Genomic DNA, 21107 nt, shown 5'->3' on the forward strand with positions numbered 1-21107 from the left:
CTCTATCCTCTGCGCTTACGCATTCATCGTGTCACGTGTCGGGTCAGAGGTCACTCTTCCGTTGGAACTAGACTCACATATGGCCATTACCAGAAGTCAGTGATTATAGTTTATAAGGTTATAAATATGGATATTTCTTACAAAAATGCATTGCTTCACTTCAGAAGGCCTTTATTAACTGCCTGGAGTCATATGGATTACTTTTATGATGGATGGATGCATTTATTTTGGGCTTCAAAATCTCAACCCCCATTCACTGCCATTATAAAGCTTGGAAGAGCCAGGATATTTTTTTTTTTTAAATATAACTGTCTGAAAGAAGATAGTCATATACACCTTGGATGGCTTGAGGGTGAGTAAATCATGGGATAATTTTCATTTTTGGATAACCTAACCCTTTAACTCCTCTCAGACCAAAACTCCTGGGAAAAGTAGGAGTGAAATGCTCAAATTTAAGCTACAGATTTTAAGTGAATATGGCCCCTAGTCATTTGTACTGTCACATGATCAATGTTACCTCGAAATCATGCAGAATCAGAAACATTTCTATTGTATGGCTGTACAGGTCTGTATTCCCTTCGCATAAGCATGATGGGATATTTCCCTTGCTGATGACTAAGATTGTGATTTCACAATGATCTGTAAATAAAAGAGTCTTATTTGGGATTGAGACAGTGTGCGCTCATGCCATCAGCCATGGAAACATCCCGTCACGGTAGGTTATTTTTTTCAGTTACACCACCAATTGCTTTCAGCACTGCATTTCATATTCACAATGACAATAACAACTATTAAAATCAAGTAACATTTTACTTAAAATACACAACATACAGACACATACAGAAATAAAAGTGCTTGACATTTTAAAATCGCATCAACACAAACAGCAGTAACAGACATCACATCTTCATGGCTTCACTCTGGCCCTCAGTTTCTCCAGCGTCTTCTGTAAAAGATAAAGATGTGCGTCACAAATCTCATCATGTCCATATCTGTACAACAAAGAATTATCGTGTCGAATATTCGGGTGAATCCGAGGCAAATGTGAAGTTTGTGTGAAACGTAAATCAGACATGTCAGCCTTAAGCAGCAGCAAATTGCTTGGTTTTAGCTGCAAATTTGTGTATCAAATCTGAGGGAAGATGTGCCGAAGTCTGCAAAATTCCCATCAAGATGACTTTTTGACTTGAGGAATGTTCCTGTGCCAGGGTCACTGTAACCCATTTTTCCTTTAGGATTTCAATGTGAAACAATGTGAAACATTCTCATTATTCATGAGACTCATCCAGTCATGTGACCAAGATCATCATGATGTGTTATGAATGCGTGTTCTCGTCATATGTCTCACCCTCTGGAAGTCTCTGGCTTTCTCCCGGTTCTTAGCGTACGATTCCTGACGGCTCCGGAACTCCTTCTGCCGTTTAACTTCCTCTAACTGACTGTACAACCTGAAACCGAACAGGAAGTTCAGCCTCAAACCACACTTATGTTGACTGATTTTATAGCAAAGCATACTCAGGGCTCCAAATCTGAAGCATGGGCACTTTTGGTTGACTTCACTTTTATACTATGCAGGTTCATCTTTATAATGTGAATCTAAATTCTGCCTTAATATATTGGATCAAAGACTTTCTTTCAGATGGACCGCAGAAAGTGTTTAAGAATGGCATATTTCCAGAAGAAATGGTTTTAAATATGGGGCTCCACAGACTTGTGTGTTGATACCACTTTTATTTTAACATATACCAATGAGCTACAAATTAAGAGTAATACAGCTGTATTTTATTTTTTAGATATGCAGATGACATGGTCTTGGTGCAACTTTGTCCAAGGAGTCAATTATAGAGTGAACTTATTTTAAAAACACAACAGCCCTTGAAGATTGGTGTAAGATTGGTGATTGGTGCTATGCAAATCAACGCAAGGAAAATTAAAGTTGATTCTAGTGAACACCATGGGTTAGGGAAACTAAAGTTAAATAATCAGGCTGTTGAGATAGTGGAAAGTATTAAATGTGACCTGCGTTGGCAAAATGAGTCAGAATATGCGCACAGGCAAAACAAGTGAAAAATGTCAATTTATAGTTTTCATGAGATGGCAGTAAAAATATCCCATCGGCCCATTTGCTCTGTAATGAACTACTGGCCAAACATGCGGTAACATGTATGTTGTCTAATGTTGAGCAGAGGCTTCAGGATCCCGTACCTCTCAGTGCGCCGGTGCATCTCTGCCTCTTCCACACGTCTCTGTGCAGCTGTGCAGATCCTGACCTCAGCAACACTCTTCAGTCCGTCCGCTGCCAGCGAAAGCATCAAACGTTCAGACCCAATCAACACAATCACTATCATTTCATTAGCACATGCCGCAATGGGAAACATGTTACCCATGTCTGATCTGAGGGCTGTGCGTCCTGTGGCTCTGGACACGTGTTGCTCGAGCCGTGTTGTTGAGTGTCTGGCTTTGATCTGTGCGGCCCTGAGCGCTGACCTCTGAGCCAGACCATCCCGCCGCTGCCGTTGAGCAGGTGAGCACTGAAACTCCAGCAGCATCACTGTAACACAAACACGTTATAATCACAGTCAAACACTCATGAAGAGATCACGGCCAACAGGTTCACCAACCAGCATGAGGGAACGTTGGCTCTGGCTCCTCTGATTGGCTGTTGTCTTCCACCGTACGGCTCGGCACTTTGCCCTACCAGAGACAGGATTTGTTAGGTTTGAATATTAAATGATGGGCATGCATGAGCACCCATCTGTGCTCTTACCTCACTATGGTCAGATGTGACTTCCTGTGGCTCACTTCCTGAGTCTTCTGTGAGGTCAGGATCCTGTAGTGTTGACTCTGGCAGGCTGATGAATGAGATGGTGGACTCCTCAAGAATGCCCTTCACGTCACCCGCTGCCTGACAAGAGCAAGAGGAGTTTACAGACGGCAGACACTGTTGTCTGAATGTCCTAAATGATGGTTCTGTGTGTGACACCCAAACTCTTGTGAATGTGCTTAAGTAAACCAGCATGAGTGACTGAAGAGGGCTGTTAGCATTGTTGTCAAAAATATCGATATTTCAGTATGGATTCGATACCGAAATATCTGAAACTGTTGTAATACTCCTTTTCCGCAGTATCGATACCGATACACGGATACCAACTTTTAGTCATTCCCGCAGATTTCGTGGTCAGACCAAAAACGTGCACCACTGATCTATTTAAGTGACATTCACATAAAGCTGCCTCTCAAACATCTCACGACTACCAAATTAACTTCGCTTAAGTGCAATAAGCCACGAAAAAGTCAAATGCATGCAAAATTGTGTCGAAATGCCCATCTTGCTGAGCATTCAGGTAAAATAGTTTGTGAATGTAAATAGTTGAGAAAATGTATGTTGCATTGGATCCGTGCATAAGCTCTTAAAGTGACAGCAGCCTAATAAACCTGCTGCTATCTGTTATGTTCATCAAAAAAACAAAGAAAATCACTCTCTGCTCTTGACTGAGTAACTTTAAAGGATTAGTTCACTTTAAAATGAAAATTACCCCATGATTTTCTCACCCTCAAGCCATCCTAGGTGTATGACTTTCTTCTTTCTGATGAACACGATCAGAGTTATTAATAAATATCCTGACACATCCTTTATAATGGCAGTGAACGGGACCAACGAGTATGAGCTGAAGAAAGTGCATCCATCCATCCATCCACCCATCCATCCATGCATCCATCCATCCATCCATCCATCATAAACTTACTCCATGTGGCTCTGGGGGATTAATAAAGGCCTTCTAAAGTGAAGCAATGCATGTGTTTAAAAAAAAAAAAAAAAAAAAAAAAAAAAAAATTCCATATTTAACAAGTTATGAAGTAAAATATCTTGCTTCCACCAGACTGCTTTCCATATTCTACTTAGAAAGTGTAAAACTCTTGCAGTTCAAAACGCTTACACTACATCCTATGCCTTTCCTAATCAAATTACGAAAAAAAAAAAAAAAAAAAAAAACACATTGCATCAGTTATGCTTTCAGTTGCGGTCTGAGATTTATTTCTTCTCCGATTGTGTTAATCAGAAAGAAGAAAGTCATATACACCTAGGATGGCTTGAGGGTGAGTAAAGCTTGGGCTAATTTTCCATTTTAAAGTTAACTTTGAACATCTACAGCGAGGTTTGGAAATTTGAGTCTCAAACCATATTTAACAGATGGTTCATACAGCATTATTTTCAGCTTTATATTTGGTATATAGTACAGTCATCTGTAAATATTTGTATTTTCTCAGAGTTTTTTTTCATTGATTTTCTCTTGAAGTGACAACATACAGAGCCCCTAAAATAAAATAAATACATAGACTTTTGCATGCACACAAGAAACTTTGTGTCCGAGAAACTATTTACTTTTTATTCCTCGCGTGCTTACGCATTACAATTTGTAGTTTTATATATTAAAACCTATTTCCTTTGTGTGTCACTGCCATCTTATTATTAAGAAAACGAGAGCATTGATGCACATGAATTAAAGATCTATTTACTCAAAATTTGGCTTTTGTTAGGGTAGTATGTCATATTTCAAGGCCTTAGGTTTGCTTTAATGCATACTCTGACGGCCAAGAAACCACTCTGCGAAATGGGCTGATGGCTCAATATGGCTGTGCACACTATATACCAAGTTTAATGGATTTTTCGTGCACGAAAGTGTGTTTTTTTTTTTTTTTGCAAAGGTCCTTTTCGAGGCTCAGTAATACAGTGGTAGGAATATCGTGAGAGGAAACCCAAAACGCTTATAACCTGCATTTTTTTCATAATGAAAAAGTGCACCTTGAACTCATTCAGTCATGTTTGACAATCACTAAAGAATCACTAAACAGCTGCCATGAAAACATTTCTTGTATGATACATTTGTTAAATTCTTAATTTATTATAGAAAACTAAACAGGGGCAACAGTCTGGAATGCAAACATTTTTCCATACTTTTTTTTTTTTTTTTTAAATACTTTTTCAGACCAAATCAAATCCCATACTTTTCCAAACTGTGTAGGAACCCTGAGGGAGAACTAATGTACACACTATATTGGTCAACAGAATGTGGACGATCCCTTCTAATTAATGGGGCTGATCCAGCAATTTGGATAGTTCACCCAAAAATGACAATGCTGTCATTTACTCACCCTCAAGTCATTCCAAAAACGTCCATTCATGTTCACAAATAAAGATTTTTAAATTAAACCTGAGATATTTCTTTCCCTCCATTGAAAATCTGTTCACCCAAAACTCTGACGCTTCAAAACGTTCATAAAGAGATTGTAAAACTCATCCATACAAATCGAGTGGTTTAGTCTTCTGATGAGACATGATCACTTTACATGATTTAATTTAGGCATTTTTTCCCCTCATATAAACATTGACAACATGCATAGAACAAACTACACTGCTTTCATTTATTCAGTGCATTACATCTGAAGCATTTTGAAGAGCCAAAGTTTTGGTGAAAGACTTCTGTAGTGATTTTTTTGTGTGAATGAAGCCTTTAATGCTGCACTATACAAAGACATTGCTGAGATTTGTGCTTTAAACTTGTTCCAGTCTATTGATCTGCCATTACCTTAGCAGACATATTAAAAATAATTTAAAAAGTTTAAAAATCAACTTGTGTTCCTAGTTGGATGAGCAGTTTCTTTCGTTGAACTGAAAGAATTAAGCACAGAGCTGTACGGTGAGGTGTTTTTGTAGACTCTACCTGCGCTCGTTCCAGAAGCTCGCTCAGCACATTTTCTTCCACAGCTGACTGGTGCTGTGGTATCGCTGAGGTCACTTCCTGTGAGGGTAACTGGACTGTGGGTGTAAGGCTTTCTTCCTGTAGACAGGTCTTGTGAGGGGAGCATGGCATGCGGCTAATGTCCATGACAGTGGGATCTGCCACTACATCCGTCTCACAGAGGGACTCATGGGTAAGAGAGAGCTGCTCCATGGATATCTGCAGGTCAGCCTGAGATTGAATCAGCGTGTCTGTGCGCAGGTGCTGCAGGGATGGAAGGGATTGGTCTGATGACTCCAGCCAATCAGAGGCATCATCGACGCTTGCATCTGTGCCACACTTTTCTGCTTCCAGCGGGATGCAAAGAGCCGTCGAACAGTCCACGCTCTCATTGTTTGTAACATCAGAGGGCAGAGGAAGAAACAAATCTGAGGCATCGTCTATGGGACAGAAAATAATGTACATCAGCTGCAGCACAGCGACTCCACTGAACACTACAGCAATCACTAACTGTGAAAGAAAACAAACCGCTCCAGGCAGCAGAAGTGTTTCATGACTTTGGTTTTGCACAAGTGATATTCTGCATCAAAAAACATTGTTTTTGCAGAATAAAGACTTATTGGAGTTATTACAAAGTTATTACAGATATTACTGTCATCATTAGTCATGCACCTAAACTTTTTACCAAAACACCTAAACTGAAATTAAAGATCTCATTTAGCAAAACCAAAGTGTTTATTAAAAATCATTTAAATCAATCACTTAAATCAAAAACCGAGTTGCATGTAAACATTTCAGTTACACGGAAGCTGGTTTTTATAAATCAACTTAATGAATTTGGGGTAGAAACATTATATCATTGTTGAAATAAGCATTTAGATGGTGACCAATTACAAATTTTTAACTGTTTTCAACATTGACAATAATAAGAAATGTTTGAGCATCAAATCAGCATATTAGAATGATTTCTGAAGGATCATGTGACACTGAAGACTGGATTAATGATGCTGAAAATTCAGCTTTGATCACAGGAATTAATTACATTTTAACATATATTCAAATAGAAAAAGTTATTTTAAATTGCAATATTTCCCAATATTACTGTTTTTACTCTATTTTTGATTAAATGCAGCCTGGGCCATTTTTCAAGATAACTATTGAGTTTACTATTGAGGTCATTGAGTGTCTTTCCTAAGGTAAATGTGACGTTACGTGACATTGTTCTCAAGCTGTTTTATTGATGTCTTTCTGCGGTTGAAACACTGATTGATGGATTACATGAGACATGATTAATTTCAGTAAGTTGTACTGGTTCTTTCAACATGTTCATTTATGTTTATTTGGTGATGTAACTAGTAGTAAAGCGGAAGAGCGCTACAGTTATCTGTCACCACACATTAGAGACAAAAATCACATTTATTGACTGAATTTTGTGATAAAATTGACAGAATTTTTAAGCTAATTCAATTCAAAACACAAACCCTCACTGTGATTATTGGATTGGAGGCGTGCAACAAATAAGGTTTTGTTATGTTTTATTCACTAAGCTGAAACCTGCTTACTAAAAGATCTTGGTTCATCAAAATGACTAACGATTTAAATCTAGAAATCAAAGCTGTCAACACAGCCCTAGCGTCCATGTCGCCGACCTGTTTACCTTTTGTAGTTTATAGGGCTGGGCGATATGGCAAAAAAATAAAATCTCGATTTTTCAGAACGATTGACCGATTTTTTAACTATTTAACTCGTCACCTTAAAAACTTAACTACAATTTGATTTAAGTAACATTCTCTTTATTAACAATTTGGTTAAAAAAAAAAGTTCCATTCCAAGTGCACCACACATGAAGTGATCAACCTGGTGTAATGTAAAACAATTTGTTAAATATCTTTGCAGAAATATGCCTGAAATATAAAGGCAAATGTTGTACAAACTTATCTTAAACACATCCTACTCAGAAATAATATAAAATAAGAAAATACTAAATATTTCTTAACCAAAAATAGCAATAAATAACACCAGTAATAGGCTATTATTAACAGCAAATGCGTTGTAAAAACGGAAAACAACAGCAGCTTTCAGCCTGTCACCATCATGCAAACATGAAATATCAAACTGGTTTACAGGTTTTTGCATTCCGTTGTGCTATTTGTCCTATTGTTTTTATGTTTTTACATGTTTAGGTGTTGCACTTGTCTCGTGTCTTTTGCAGCGTCTCACCAATGAAACGGCATTGTAAAAACACGGCGGTCATGTTTAAAAAAAAAAAAAAAAAAAAAAACACACTTGCGTTTAATAACTTTGCCTTTTTTTCCTCATTCCACTGCCTGCGTCTCATTTTTATAACGCTTTAATAACGGATTTCTGAATGAACAGCCTCTTAAGAACAGTGATGTGTTCTACGTTGTAGAACACATGTGCGCCAGTGCCATCATGAGGTCAGATCATTTTCTTCTCCTAATACAGTTATCATTGCTGTACTGTCAACATGTCTAATTGAACGCTTGCTAACATTTTAATTCAATATCGCGATTTCTCGATTCAAAAAAATAATAAAATCGAGGCAAAACATAAATTTGAATTAAAATCGGAAAAAATAAAAATAAAATAAATAAATAAAAATAAATAAATTCGGAAAAACCGCCCAGTCCTAGTAGTTTATCCACATTGTGTGCACAGAATAGACATGCTAATTAAAAGTCACTATTTTGGTCAATGATTTTGTCCTTCAGAACTGTTCTGACCAAAATCAAATGAATTTTCTGTGCATTACTAGTCATGACTGTTGGTTAGATGAAGAACAGAAAGCAGCAGAAGAATTGTATGAGTAACTATCAATATAGTACAGCCTTAAAGCACTGTAATAGTACCATGAAACATTTTAATTATTTCTATTTAAAAGCAGCTGCAGGAGTACTTGAGGAATATCTTCAGCGCTGCCTTGCAGGAACTGTTATAAGCATTTCTCTTTCATTTACCATGTGGGGCGTCAGTAAAGGCACTCCGGTCCTCGTCTGGGTGCTGCAAAGCAGGTGACATCAACGACCTGATCTCAGACAGCCGGTCTGGAATAGAGTGCAGTGCTGGGACTGGGTTTGCAGCTGAAGCAACACAACGACAGTCAGAGCAATGAAACACACCGGCAGTGACGCGCACCAAAGCCTCACAACATTACCTGTGCTCCGAGTCACTTCCTGTGCTCCACCGGCGAGGGCGCTGCTCTGATCAAACACCTGAGATGAACCGATATCTGACGCTCTGCCAATCAACTGGCTCAAAACAGACTGGCCCCCGTCAAACCACTCACGAGATGCCGACTGATCTTGGAGCTCAGCACTTGAATGCGAGTCTGAATAGTTTGAGATGTGACCAGCCCCGTTCATCATGGACTGCAACGACTCGTTTGTGAAGTGGCTAGAATCAGAAGCTCTGTCCTGGTCGGTACACAGTGAGGATGACAGACGAGATGGTTCAGATGGTGCGCTGCTGTGTGCCTGTTCACCATGTCTGATGGATAACTGATCAGACAGGCGCTCAAGGATTCGATTCACGGTCTCGCTCCAGCCCTGAAATGATTATGCCAAGATATTAGCATGGCAAGAGAGTCAGGAGAATTGAAATGACAAACATGCATGCGTGGCACCTGTGCTCTACTGCTCTGATCATCTCTCACAACATTTCTAGATGAAGAGGAGGAAGAAGAGGAGTCTATGTCTGGATGGGGCTGTAGCGGCAGGAAAGAGCCTAAAAACAAAACCATCTCAGAATAAGACACTTAAGTGTATGAGAAATGCAGTAACAATAAAATCCACATTTGAAATGCTAATAAAGAAAATGCATTAATTAACTTACATTTTACATCAATGCAATTCAGAATATGGCTGCATGATTAGGACATAAATAATTGATTATTTCCCTTGGTATTTTAAGTGACCTTACAGCAGCAGTTATACTAATGGCTTTTCAAGGGCGGGTTCTGTCTATGTCAAACAAAACAACAGCGCGAGTCGCTCTCTCACTAATGTACCCAAGGGTTTTGTGAATTACTTCAAATGCAGTTTATGCAGGTTGAATATGTCCAACAGTTCAGTAAAGCCTGATTGACAAAACAGTGAACAACAACAAACCTTCTCAGGGCAGCGATTTGATTGGCTATTTGAGTTGTCGGTCATTAAAGTCGTAAAGTCAATTGTGATTATTAATGTCAATTAACAAAATTAACATTAAAAGGTTAGTTCACCCAAAAATGAAAATAATGTCATTTATTACTCACCTTAATGCCGTTCCACACCCGTAAGACCTTCATTCATCTTCGGAACACAAATTAAAATATTTTTGTTGAAATCTGATGGCTCAGTGAGGCCTGCATAGCCAGCAATGACATTTCTCTCTCAAGATCCATTAATGTACTAAAAAACATTTAAATCAGTTCATGTGAGTACAGTGGTTCAATATTAATATTATAAAGCAACAAGAATATTTTTGGTGTGCCAAAAAAAACAAAATAACTTATTTAGTGATGGCCGATTTCAAAACACTGCTTCAGGAAGCTTCAGAGCGTTATGAATCTGCGTGTCGAATCATGATTCGGATCACGTGTCAAACTGCTGAAATCACGTGACTTTGACGCTCCGAACCACTGATTCGACACAAAAGATTCATAACATCCCGAAGCTTCATGCACCAAAAATATTCTCGTTGCTTTATAATATTAATATTGAACCACTGTACTCACATGAACTGATTTAAATATGTTTTTAGTACATTAATGGATCTTGAGAGAGGAAATGTCATTGCTGGCTACGCAGGCCTCACTGAGCCATCGGATTTCAACAAAAATATCTTAATTTGCGTTCCGAAGATTAACGAAGGTCTTACGGGTGTGGAACGGCATGAGGGTGAGGAAAAAAAGGACATTATATTCATTTTTGGGTGAACTAACCCTTTAAAATACTATTTGTGCATGGCAACTGTATGTCATACTCTTTAAATCAAAGCCCACTTTAGTAAATGACTCCCACAAATCCATAATTCTGCTGATTTACTCCCGCTTTTAAACATAGTTTTTCACTCCTCAAACTTTGGTGTGTGTATGTAGCTGCTAGTCCTCTCAGCAGCACGAATAACAAAACTCAAATTGTGAATGGATTATACAGAAAGCGTGAGAAGAGCGCTCTTTATATTCACTGGAGCTGTCAAGCTCTTCATTTCAGCATGAGCTCACAATCACACTGCACAATGAACCTCTTGTTCACACTGTGTCACTTGGCTGGTTTAATGAGAGGATTTGTGAAAGTGCAGAACTCTTTATTCTGTGCAGAGACCCATATAAACACCTACGTTCATGTAATCTTTGATGCCGTGGGAGTAAATATAAAACTCAGTGCTGCAATCGACACTTTTCCCCAAGTTGGTAATTGCGACAGCTGTAATTATGATTATTATTAATTGCAAGTAAGATGACGTGATTATTTCAAATCAACCAGTCTGTAAGGAACTGGAGCTCAGAGGAAAAGAGCTGACCTGAGATCTGAGCTGCGTCTCCATCATGTGCTCGTACCTCCTCGTGAAGCACACTGGACCAGGACTGACACTCAGAGTTCACTGCACCTGCACAGAGAAGACGTGAGTGTGTGTGTGTTCAGCACATCTACACACACCATATTTATGATGTTTACCTGAATGAACTCCTGCATGTCTCAGTGAAGCGTTCAGCTCTTTGCTGTATTTGTCAATGATCTGCTGTACAGAACCGCTCATCTCCTGTGACCGGTCAGCGGGTGACAGGCCGCACTCATCAGGATCAATACAGAGATGAGAATCATCTGAGAAACAGATGCAGACGCGAGATTCAGAGGTAGCTCTCTTCTGACGGAAAATGACCCTCATACACGAAGGATTTTAAAACTCATTCACTAAGGATGAGCATGAGTATTCAAACATGACGATTGACCATGAAAATGATCAAAATCTATATAAACCAATTAAAATATATACATTTATCTAAATCGCACATTCTGTAATTAATAGTGTTTAATCGCACCTAACATTAAAGTTAATATATTTTTATATTTTATATTCACATTTAATTTCCAAATTAACAGACACAACATAAATATTTGATCTAACCAGTAGGAAATGGAATCAAAGCAGTTATCAAACACTTCACAGTCTTCACTGCATAATTTAGATTAAGATAGATTAATTTTTATTATTTTTTATTAAAGCTACAAAAGTTATTTGGTTAAGATCAGTGAGTTATTTTCTCTTTTTCTTTTGTTCTTTGATTAACATCAATGACACAGACAGCAGCAGGTTTATTAGGCTGCTGTCACTTTAAGAGCTGACGCACATGACGTGGATCTGCATCTTAAGGCCGGTACACACCAAACCCGATGTCGAAGAACTAGCGGCAACGAAAGCAGATGGTGTTGTCGCCTCACGTTGGCTACGTCGGGGTGGGGGGTGGGGGGGGACACACCGAAAGAACTTGAGCCAACTGTCAACTAGCACGCGTGTTCTGCGCCTGCGTATAAAGGAGATAACTGTCTATTTGAGCAGATATATTGGTCTATATTCGTCATTCAAGAAGGGAAAGCAAAACGAAGACTGCGTGTATACAAACCACAAACAAAGCAGCGCTTGCTTACCGTTTTGAATATCAATCATGCTGATCACATTCTTTATTCCACTCAGCTTGGTGTGTTCCGGGCTTTATTTTCTCAAAACTACATTTAATGTTCATTTAAGTCTAGACATGTGGCGATATTCGGTAATACAATATATCACAATAATGAATATGCATGATATTGTTATCGTGGGCACTTCAAAATACCATAAATAATCATTTATTACCAATTATTACCATTTTTATAATGCTTTTAAGAATACTTTCCCCATCAACCGTATAAAATGCACAACACCACTGTATTCTGCGTCAAAGGGACACACGCTCAGATGTAAACGAGCCCAAAGTGCATGAGAAGCACATGGCGGAACGAGTGAAGGAGACGCGCTGAATGAAAGTGCACGTTCACTCTCTGACAGCAGAGGGCGCTGATGGAACAGCAGAATGCAGCGGTTACCCCGGAAACCCCGCAAAGGAAGCAACTGCGCTAGTGAAGTTTTTAAAATGCTTCAAACAGTCATTCACTTTTTTGTAATCTCAATGTTGTTCATCACAGCACCAAATACTTAATACTTAAAGACTTAATAGGCTATTTATTTTCAAACTTAAACATTTTTATATTTTAATCTGGACTACAACATGCCCTAATGATTATAAATGTTCTGATTATCTGTTATTGTTCAGTAAACTTTGAGACATACGGCTTCATTAGTTAACATGTTAATTCATTATTACCAAACTGACAATGAAAAATACTTAAAGCATTAATTATTCTTAGTTAATTTCTTAGTTACTGTTTAATAACATTACCAAAATAAAAAGAACTTATTTAATAGACGTGAGATAAAACTAACAATGATCAGTTGTATTTCTTAACATTAACAAAAAAAAAAAAAAAAAAAAAACCCTTAACAAATGTAGCCATTGCTCAATCTTAGTTAATGCATTAAATAATGAGAGCTTATTGTAAAGTGTTACCTGTTCTTTATAACCTAATTCTTTTGCACTTTAATCTGTTTGAATATTTTTTTGTGTATTGTATTATTGTATTTAAACATTCAGAGTTTTTGTTATTACAAAAAAAAAAAAAAAAAAAGAGTTCTTAAACCTGTTATACTATGACAAAATTATTATTTTTTTTTTTTGCAACTTCAATAATTTCAATATCGTGGTAATACCGTATACTGTGATAAAAGCTTCAGCAATTAATCGCAACATGAAAATTTTATACTGTCACATGCCTATTTAAGACCAACTCATTTAAGACTGTGCTTACGAGGATACTCAACAAAACTGTCATTTTGGCATACTTGTCTGAACAGCCATATTTGAATTCATGCAACTTTTACGTCAAAGATTTTACATACCGATAGTTATTTGAATATGGAAGACGGCAGCGAAGTTAGTCAGTGGAGAAAGTGCTTCAGTTTTCAGTGTTCATTCACTCTTCACCTCGTGTAGCAGTTTCTTTTTCAAAAATACTGATGCATAAACTAGTGCTATTTTCCTAACAATATTAAAATCTTTTTATTTAATTGTCGCCATGACGCACACGCCCCACCCTCGAGTACTCATTTTTCAGACCTATCGAGTAGTTGAAATGAAAAATTGACAAAAATGCCCATCCCTAATGTTCACACTCCAGAACAAACTGTGTTTGTGAATGTAACTGATCAAACACACCTGGTTCATGGTCACTAGTGAAGTAGCTTCCTGTTGAGATGGTCGTAGATGAGAGATAGTCTGGTTCAACAGATGATGGACAACCAGCACTAAACTGCTAGCAAACAAAGAGAATAATTTAACAGTGTAATTCAACAAACACACACTGATCATCAGCTCATCATCTGAGCTCAGTTCAAGTGTAGAGACCTTCATTAACATACATGAACAATTCACATGTACTTCAGGTACAAAACACTTTCATCATTGCTCAAACACACACGTGCGCGCACACACACTCACACACACACACACAAACTCTCGCACACACAGACACACACATGCACACTCACACACACAGCTTCTCGTAGCATAATCACTGGTGTGACGGCACGCTCAGATTTGGCTAGTTTTCATCACCGATCCATAAACTGTGGATCTCAGAATGAATTTTAGGCGTTAGCAGTCAGCAGTGACGTCAGATGTGTGATCTGCAGTGAAAGAGAGTCTTACCTCCTGCTGATGCTTCACACTGGACGGACCTGAGAAGTCAACAGGACGAGAAGTGTTAAAGCAGAAACAACCATCTGCAGTACAACCAGGCAAAGAAACAAACAGCACTGTCAAACAAAATCCCAGTATTTTTCTATAGATCACAATACACACATTTATTAATTACATACAATTTTTAGGATTCTGTTGGCCCTTGGTTGAGATCAACAAGCCTAATGCACATTTTAAATGTTTTTTGAGCAGTTTTGAACAGCCACGTTCATCAGAATAATTAGGAGAGAACTCACACTGTTAAACTTGACAATGAACATGACAATATCATTCGTTTTAATTGTGTGACACCTGTCCATCATGCAGTTCTTTGCCTGCATTGGATGGGATGCATCCTGGAGCCCTTGGCGGCTATATGTGTATTATAAGAAATAAATTAGGGCTGTCAAGCAATTACATTTTTCAAATCTAATTACAGGATGTGGCTATCTATTACTCTAATTAAATCACAATATTTGTCTGAGAAATTACCCCTCAAAAAAAATCATTTAAAGTCATTGTGTTAAATGAGAAAAGCATAAATAGACATTATAAAAGTAGCCTTAGAAAGAAATATTTTATTTGATTCATCATAGAATTTATGACACAACGTTTTAGGCTGCAACAGTCATGATTTTTTCCCCCCTTTTTTCCAGAAGCTGCATCCGAATTGGCATTTAGATATATTTACAGAGTGTTTATTGCAGCTCAGAGATGGCATGGATGCATTTAAACTGCAATTAAAGCTGCATAAATAAAGCCATGAGATTAAAAAGGGTGTTAAAAAAAAAAAAAAAAAAAAAGAAAAGGATAGTTCACCCAAAAATGACAATTCAGTCATCATTTACTCTCCCACCCTCCAAAAGTTTGGTTACCAACATTCTTCATATGATCTTTCATGTTCCACAAAAGAAAGTCATACAGGTTTGAAACAACTTGAGAGTGAGTAAATGACGACAGATTTTTGATTTTTGGGTGAACCATCCCTTTAATTTTTTTTTTTTTTTTTTTTTTTAATAAATGAAGTGATACTCTAAAAAAAAAAAATAAATAAATAAATAAATAAATAAACAAACAAACAAACTCAGGGGCTATTTACATGACACCATTTTCAACTAAAAACAGAAAACGTATGCGTTTTGGTCATTCATTTACACAACAACGCCATTTGTGGCCTGAAAACGCAAAGTTTTGAAAACAGGTTTCAAAGTGGAAGTTTTTAAAAACGATACCGTTGTCATCTCCATGTGCACTGTCACTGTTTTCACAGATTTGCGTTTTTGCAGAGTGTTTAGTCTACCCACCTTTTTTTTTTTCCCCCAACGCAGACATGTTTTCTGTGAATGTGCGAGACTTTCGATTTATTAGCCACTATAGTAAAAATAACGAGAAGAATATCAGTGCAGTAAACTGTAAAAATGGTGAGTAGGTGAGTAGGCATGTGCGTTTGGCGCAAGTGCTCTGTATAAGAATGCGCGTAATCTTTCTTTACAAAGTGACATCGCCGACTACTAAAGTGTTTTTAGTCATTTTCGCAGATCCATGTGAACGGGGATAGTTTTGATAACGTTGTCATCTGCACAAAGAAAACGTTTCAGTTTTTAGTACATCATACCCTAGAACTGCCAGTAGGTGGCGGTAAATGTCTAAATGAGTAAGTCATTGAGTCATTCATTCATTCGATTAACCGGCTGATTCATTCAGTAATAAAGTAAATGGCTATCTTTATGAATGGGCCGTTGAATCATTGGTTTCCCCGATTGATTTGTTCATTTAGAAATTAAACACTGCTGTGTGTTGCTCTGAGTTCTGCTCTGGCTTTATAGGTAACATTTTCAATTGAGCAAAAACAGAAAATAGTGTGTGTAAAATATAACAATATTAACTTTTTATTTAATGAACTGTTGTATAAATCAGTATTGTATTTGCACTCATGCTGCCCTGATATCTTGAATTTTAGGAGCATATAACTATTCTATAGGCTACATCAGTGAGTTGTTGCCGTGCGTCATATTCGTCAACTGTGTGAAATGTAAGATGGGGCGGTGTGATAATTTTAATTTAGTTATGGAAAAAAATAACATGTTAAATTGACAGCACTGATATAAATAAATCTGATCTTATTCTGACAGCAAAAGAATTAGTAACTAGTAGTAGTAACATCTAACAACTAAGGGAACAGGGGTTAGAAAGGGTCAAATCCACACAACAGATACACGTTTCTCTAACAAATGCACAGTATTTTCCTGAACACCTGTCGCTATGCTGAGACTTCGCAGTTAGCTCTACCAGTGTATCAGCCAGCTCTACAGTGGAGCAGCATTTCGTACCTCGTGAGGGAGTGGAGTCCTGCAGGAGCGTTTCTCTCCAGGACATGCGGCTAATTCTGCCCGTGACCTGTGACCTGTCGCTCGGGCTGTGACTGCCTTCAGAGGCGAGTGCAGGCAGAGACGCACTGCTGGACTCGCTCACATCAGCAGCAGACTGCAGCTCTGCAAGAGCCAAACACAACACATGAGGTCAGACACCTGCTGAATGATGATACGTGAGATGTGCTGGAGCTCACGTCAGCTGTTGTACCTGTGTCCAGGCTGACGTTGACGGGAGTGTCCACTTCCTGTATAGCACTGAGTTCATGCTGCTCCATCTGCCGTAAGAACGCCAAACGGGCGGGTGGACGAGACACTGGTGGCTTCACTCTCCCACGATTCACTGGGGCCGGATCATAAACACCGTCTACAAGACATCCAACACCATTAGATATTGTGTGTGTGTGTGTGTGTGTGTGTGTGTTGCAAACACATCAGGGGTGAAAAAGGTGATAAAGATAATACCCAATGAGGACTCAGTTTACCGTTTAAGAGGGTCAGTGTGGCTCTGTTCTGCTGGATGGGTGCTGTTGGGGGTCTGTTAGCCTCCTCAATGGCATTTAGCAGAGTGTTCAAAACCATCTGATCCGCCTGAGTGCCACTAGAGTCAGACACTGAAGCCTACAAGAGGAACAGAGGTTCACTGTAAGGGTTAATCACATGACGCTCACTTTTGTGTGTCTCGATCTATTATCATCATCCTGTGGTTCACTGATCAGGTGATGTCTACCTGTACGTCTGCTGTGATCAGAGCCTGCAGGGCGTCTCGCTGTCTCCTCATGTGCCGTCTCACCGTCTCCTGCCTGTCTGCCTCCTCCTCCCTCTGGACTGGGCCAGCAGGACCAGACGAAGGTGCCATCACTGACCCAGTGATGTCAGCGTGCTGCGGCACTGCACATGCAGCTTGATGCAGCCGGCTGCGCAGAAGCTCCAGAACAACAGCAGGAGGAGGAAGAGGAACATGGACTTCCTGTCCATCCTCTGCACGGGCTTCCAGCGGTGACCCTTCTGAGAGGACTGAGGGGCGGCTCGAATCAGACCTGATGGGTTTGGGTGGGCTGAAGTGAGCCTGCTGGGGAAACAGACACAGTGAAGCAGGCGTTTGATGAGGACGGTGGAGTGACTGTAGTGGAGCACTAACCTGTGACTGAACAGGGCGAGCTGGAAATTGACTAGCAGGTGCATTTCCTGGATGGGCGGCACAAGCTTCAGGGTTGAAAATGTGAGGAAGTGCAGAGCGTGTCCTGTCACTGACGGTCTCGGAGCTCACAGAAGGCTGCTGGAGTGTCGCTCGCGCTGCTGTTGTGCTGCCGATGCCGTATCGTAATTTCAGAGAGCGTTGATATTCCTGCAGTCGCCGGCGCGCTTCCTCAACACTCTTCTTATGAAGCCTGTGGAAAAGAGCGCAAGCACAGCTTCACACATCTGATGAATCACATGCATTGCTGCTGCTCTGTGATTTGATCCAGTCTGACCTGTTCTGCTGCAGGAGTCTCTGCTGATACTGATGGAGTCTCTGCGTGTGCAGGTCATCTGAGTCAACCTGCACAGACAGACAGACACACACAAACTGTTTTAATATTCCATTTCATCCAGTGTTTTTGGTGCTTGGTGTTCATATTGTGTTACTGCTCGATCCAAGAGATTCAGTGCGTGCATAAACTGAATAAATCAGGGATGTCTAAATTCTGGCCCGCAGGCCAATTACGGCCTGGGGATGAATTTCAAACAGCCCAAAACTTGTCTATTAAAGGGTTAGTTCACGCAAAAATGAAATTTCTGTCATTAATTACTCACCCTCATGTCGTTCCACACCCGTAAGACCTTCGTTCATCTTCAGAACACAAATTAAAATATTTTTGATGAAATCCAAGAGGTTTCTGATCTGATTCCATCATTAAAATAGCGCATGTGAGAACAGTGGTTCAACCTTAATGTTATGAAGCGACAATAATACTTAGTTGAATAAATTCATTATTTTTATTTTTGCACACAATTTCTTCTCTTCCCTGTTAGACTCGTACACAACTGACGTTGTACAAACGTCAGAATGGCAACTCATTATTGGCCGGCTCCTGCTTCAGCATCACAGGCATGCATCGTTTTGCTCACGTGATCAGTGTCGACCAATGAGTCGGCGTTCAGACGTAAACATGGAACGTTGTACACACAGTCAACCGTGCATAGGCTGACAGGGAAGAGAGAGAGAGAAAAAGAAAGAAAAAAAAAAAAAAGTTGAATAAAGTTGTTATTTTCGTTTTTGCATTCAAAAAGTATTCTCGTCGCTTCATAACATTAAGGTTGAACCACTGCAGTCACGTTGACTGTTTTAACGATGTCTTTACGATGTCTTTACTACCTTTGTTGTAACGATGTCTTTACTACCTTTCTGGACCTATCTCTACTACCTTTCTGGGTCTGTCTATCGGGTCATATACCTCTCAGATTTCATCTAAAATATCTTAATTTGTGTTCAGGTGTGGAATGACATGAGTGTGAGTAATAAATGACAGAAATTTCATTTTTGGGTGAACCCCTTATTTATATATTCATATTCCAAACATGTTCCGTTCAAAGACTTCCATTCATCTTCAGAACGCAAGTGAAGATCTTTTGCAGTAAACCATAAGTTAAACAAATTTGATAACTGATAAGCGCTGCCATATCGGTTGCTTATGAGAAACATTAAATGCGGCAAAAGCGGAACAAAACAGCGCTACTTGTTGAGTTGTTTGCGACAAACAGACTATTTATTAGCTCTCTTCAAAAGACAATCACAGCACGAGCTCAGAACAGATGCATTCACTCACTGGCCGGTCTCGATCACGTGACCACTAAACAGGGCAGTGAGATCCAGTGAGAAGCGTTTAGGTTTGGCACAGAGGTCTCCGATACAAACACAAATGTCTTGTTGAGAATGTCAGTGATGGCATTTGTGTTTGTATCGGAGACCTCTGTGCCAAACCTAAACGCTGACACGGAAAACAGGAGGAACATTGTGCCACAACGATCCAGGTAGAAGGCTTTTCAATCCACAGATCACCAACATTTACCATGGATTGACCGATTCACTGAAACAGAACAGACTCAAATGGGTGAATTATTCACCAGTCATGCATTGCTACAGTAGTTCAGATTCTAAACAGGCAACCATTGTGAAACACCTGTTCTTCTCTCCCCCGAGATAACAAGACATGAAAGAGATGAGCTAAGATGACTTGGATAAAATTTACCCACAGAAATTGCTTCGTTAGAATCCCTGCAAAAAGTCTGTTGATGACCCCAGCTGGTTTAAGGATTTTACCTACACTATGCTTAGGCTTACAGTTATTATCACGGCATTTTCAAAATTTACATGACAATATACACATTTTGATGGAAAGGTTATTTTAATGGAAAGTTACTACTGAATTTTTGTATTCCTGGGGAATTTCATTTGAGTTTTCTGTGCAACTCCAAAGAACAAAACAAAACAAAACCAAACACACAACACATTTTATATGTATCAAGTTATCGTTTCAACAGTATAAGGCCCACTCCCGTTAAGGAAGCGTTCCTTTGAACAGACGCACCTCTGGAGGCGGCTCAGGAAGCTCTGCACTCTCCTGAATCACAGGACGCCTCTGAGCAGCTTCCTGCAGCGTCTCGTTCATCTGTTGAGTCTCTCTCAAGCGTTGCTCAAGCTCCCGCCGTTGCTCCTCTAGCTCCTCCAACACAGCGAGCTGCTCCTGCTGCTGTCTCAACAGCAACTCCTCCTGGATGGGAAGTCACACAAAAGATTGTTAGTTGTACTTACAAACCAGTACAAATTGTGGTAAAAAAGGCCTCGGAGGACCTCAGTGTTACGGTTATTGTGAAGATCAAACTTTTAGTAGTTAGGCTAGATGCTCTGGAGTCGTCATTTAATGCTGGAAAATATCTTATAGTGCCTCCATTATGCTATTCCTAATTTTTGTTTTGGACTTTTGAAGTTAGGGCCAACCACAGAAACATTTGGATTTGTGCCCAATCAAGAGGTTCGTGAGCCCTTAAATGTAAGCCATTTGTTGACTATTGTTTTGCGATCTGGTAACCCTATCTTCCACGAATTTAACAATTTAAACACTGAACATGAAATCTCTTGTTTCTTTTCCCAAATCTCACCCATTTTCAAAAGGGGATTAT

The 21107-nt window shown here is 39.3% G+C and overlaps 1 protein-coding gene across 5 annotated transcripts in view; it reads right to left on the reverse strand.

The window, feature by feature from the left end:
* Positions 1-791: 791 nt before the first annotated feature.
* cep295 (centrosomal protein 295) overlaps positions 792-21107 on the reverse strand; it is a 28884-nt gene continuing 8568 nt past the window's right edge. The window contains exons 11-31 of one of the 5 annotated variants that reach the window (XM_051861542.1): positions 20516-20698; positions 18419-18486; positions 18085-18334; positions 17674-18015; positions 17429-17564; positions 17155-17310; positions 16905-17066; positions 14545-14573; positions 14053-14149; positions 11420-11566; positions 11265-11351; positions 9385-9485; positions 8917-9307; positions 8720-8806; positions 5724-6181; positions 2768-2905; positions 2622-2694; positions 2384-2551; positions 2206-2296; positions 1349-1448; positions 792-946 (exon numbers count right to left, since the gene is read on the reverse strand). In XM_051861542.1, coding sequence (XP_051717502.1) covers positions 908-946; positions 1349-1448; positions 2206-2296; positions 2384-2551; positions 2622-2694; positions 2768-2905; positions 5724-6181; positions 8720-8806; positions 8917-9307; positions 9385-9485; positions 11265-11351; positions 11420-11566; positions 14053-14149; positions 14545-14573; positions 16905-17066; positions 17155-17310; positions 17429-17564; positions 17674-18015; positions 18085-18334; positions 18419-18486; positions 20516-20698 — 3303 coding nt within the window. In that variant the 3' untranslated portion in view covers positions 792-907. Of the gene's footprint in view, positions 947-1348; positions 1449-2205; positions 2297-2383; positions 2552-2621; positions 2695-2767; positions 2906-5723; positions 6182-8719; positions 8843-8916; positions 9308-9384; positions 9486-11264; positions 11352-11419; positions 11567-14052; positions 14150-14544; positions 14574-16904; positions 17067-17154; positions 17311-17428; positions 17565-17673; positions 18016-18084; positions 18335-18418; positions 18487-20515; positions 20699-21107 lie in introns of those variants that run through there. The other 4 variants (XM_051861541.1, XM_051861539.1, XM_051861538.1 and 1 more) reach the window with 4 other exon arrangements.

The sequence above is a fragment of the Ctenopharyngodon idella genome, chromosome 15 (genome assembly GCF_019924925.1).
Source record: "Ctenopharyngodon idella isolate HZGC_01 chromosome 15, HZGC01, whole genome shotgun sequence".
NCBI classification, from domain to species: Eukaryota; Metazoa; Chordata; class Actinopteri; order Cypriniformes; family Xenocyprididae; genus Ctenopharyngodon; species Ctenopharyngodon idella.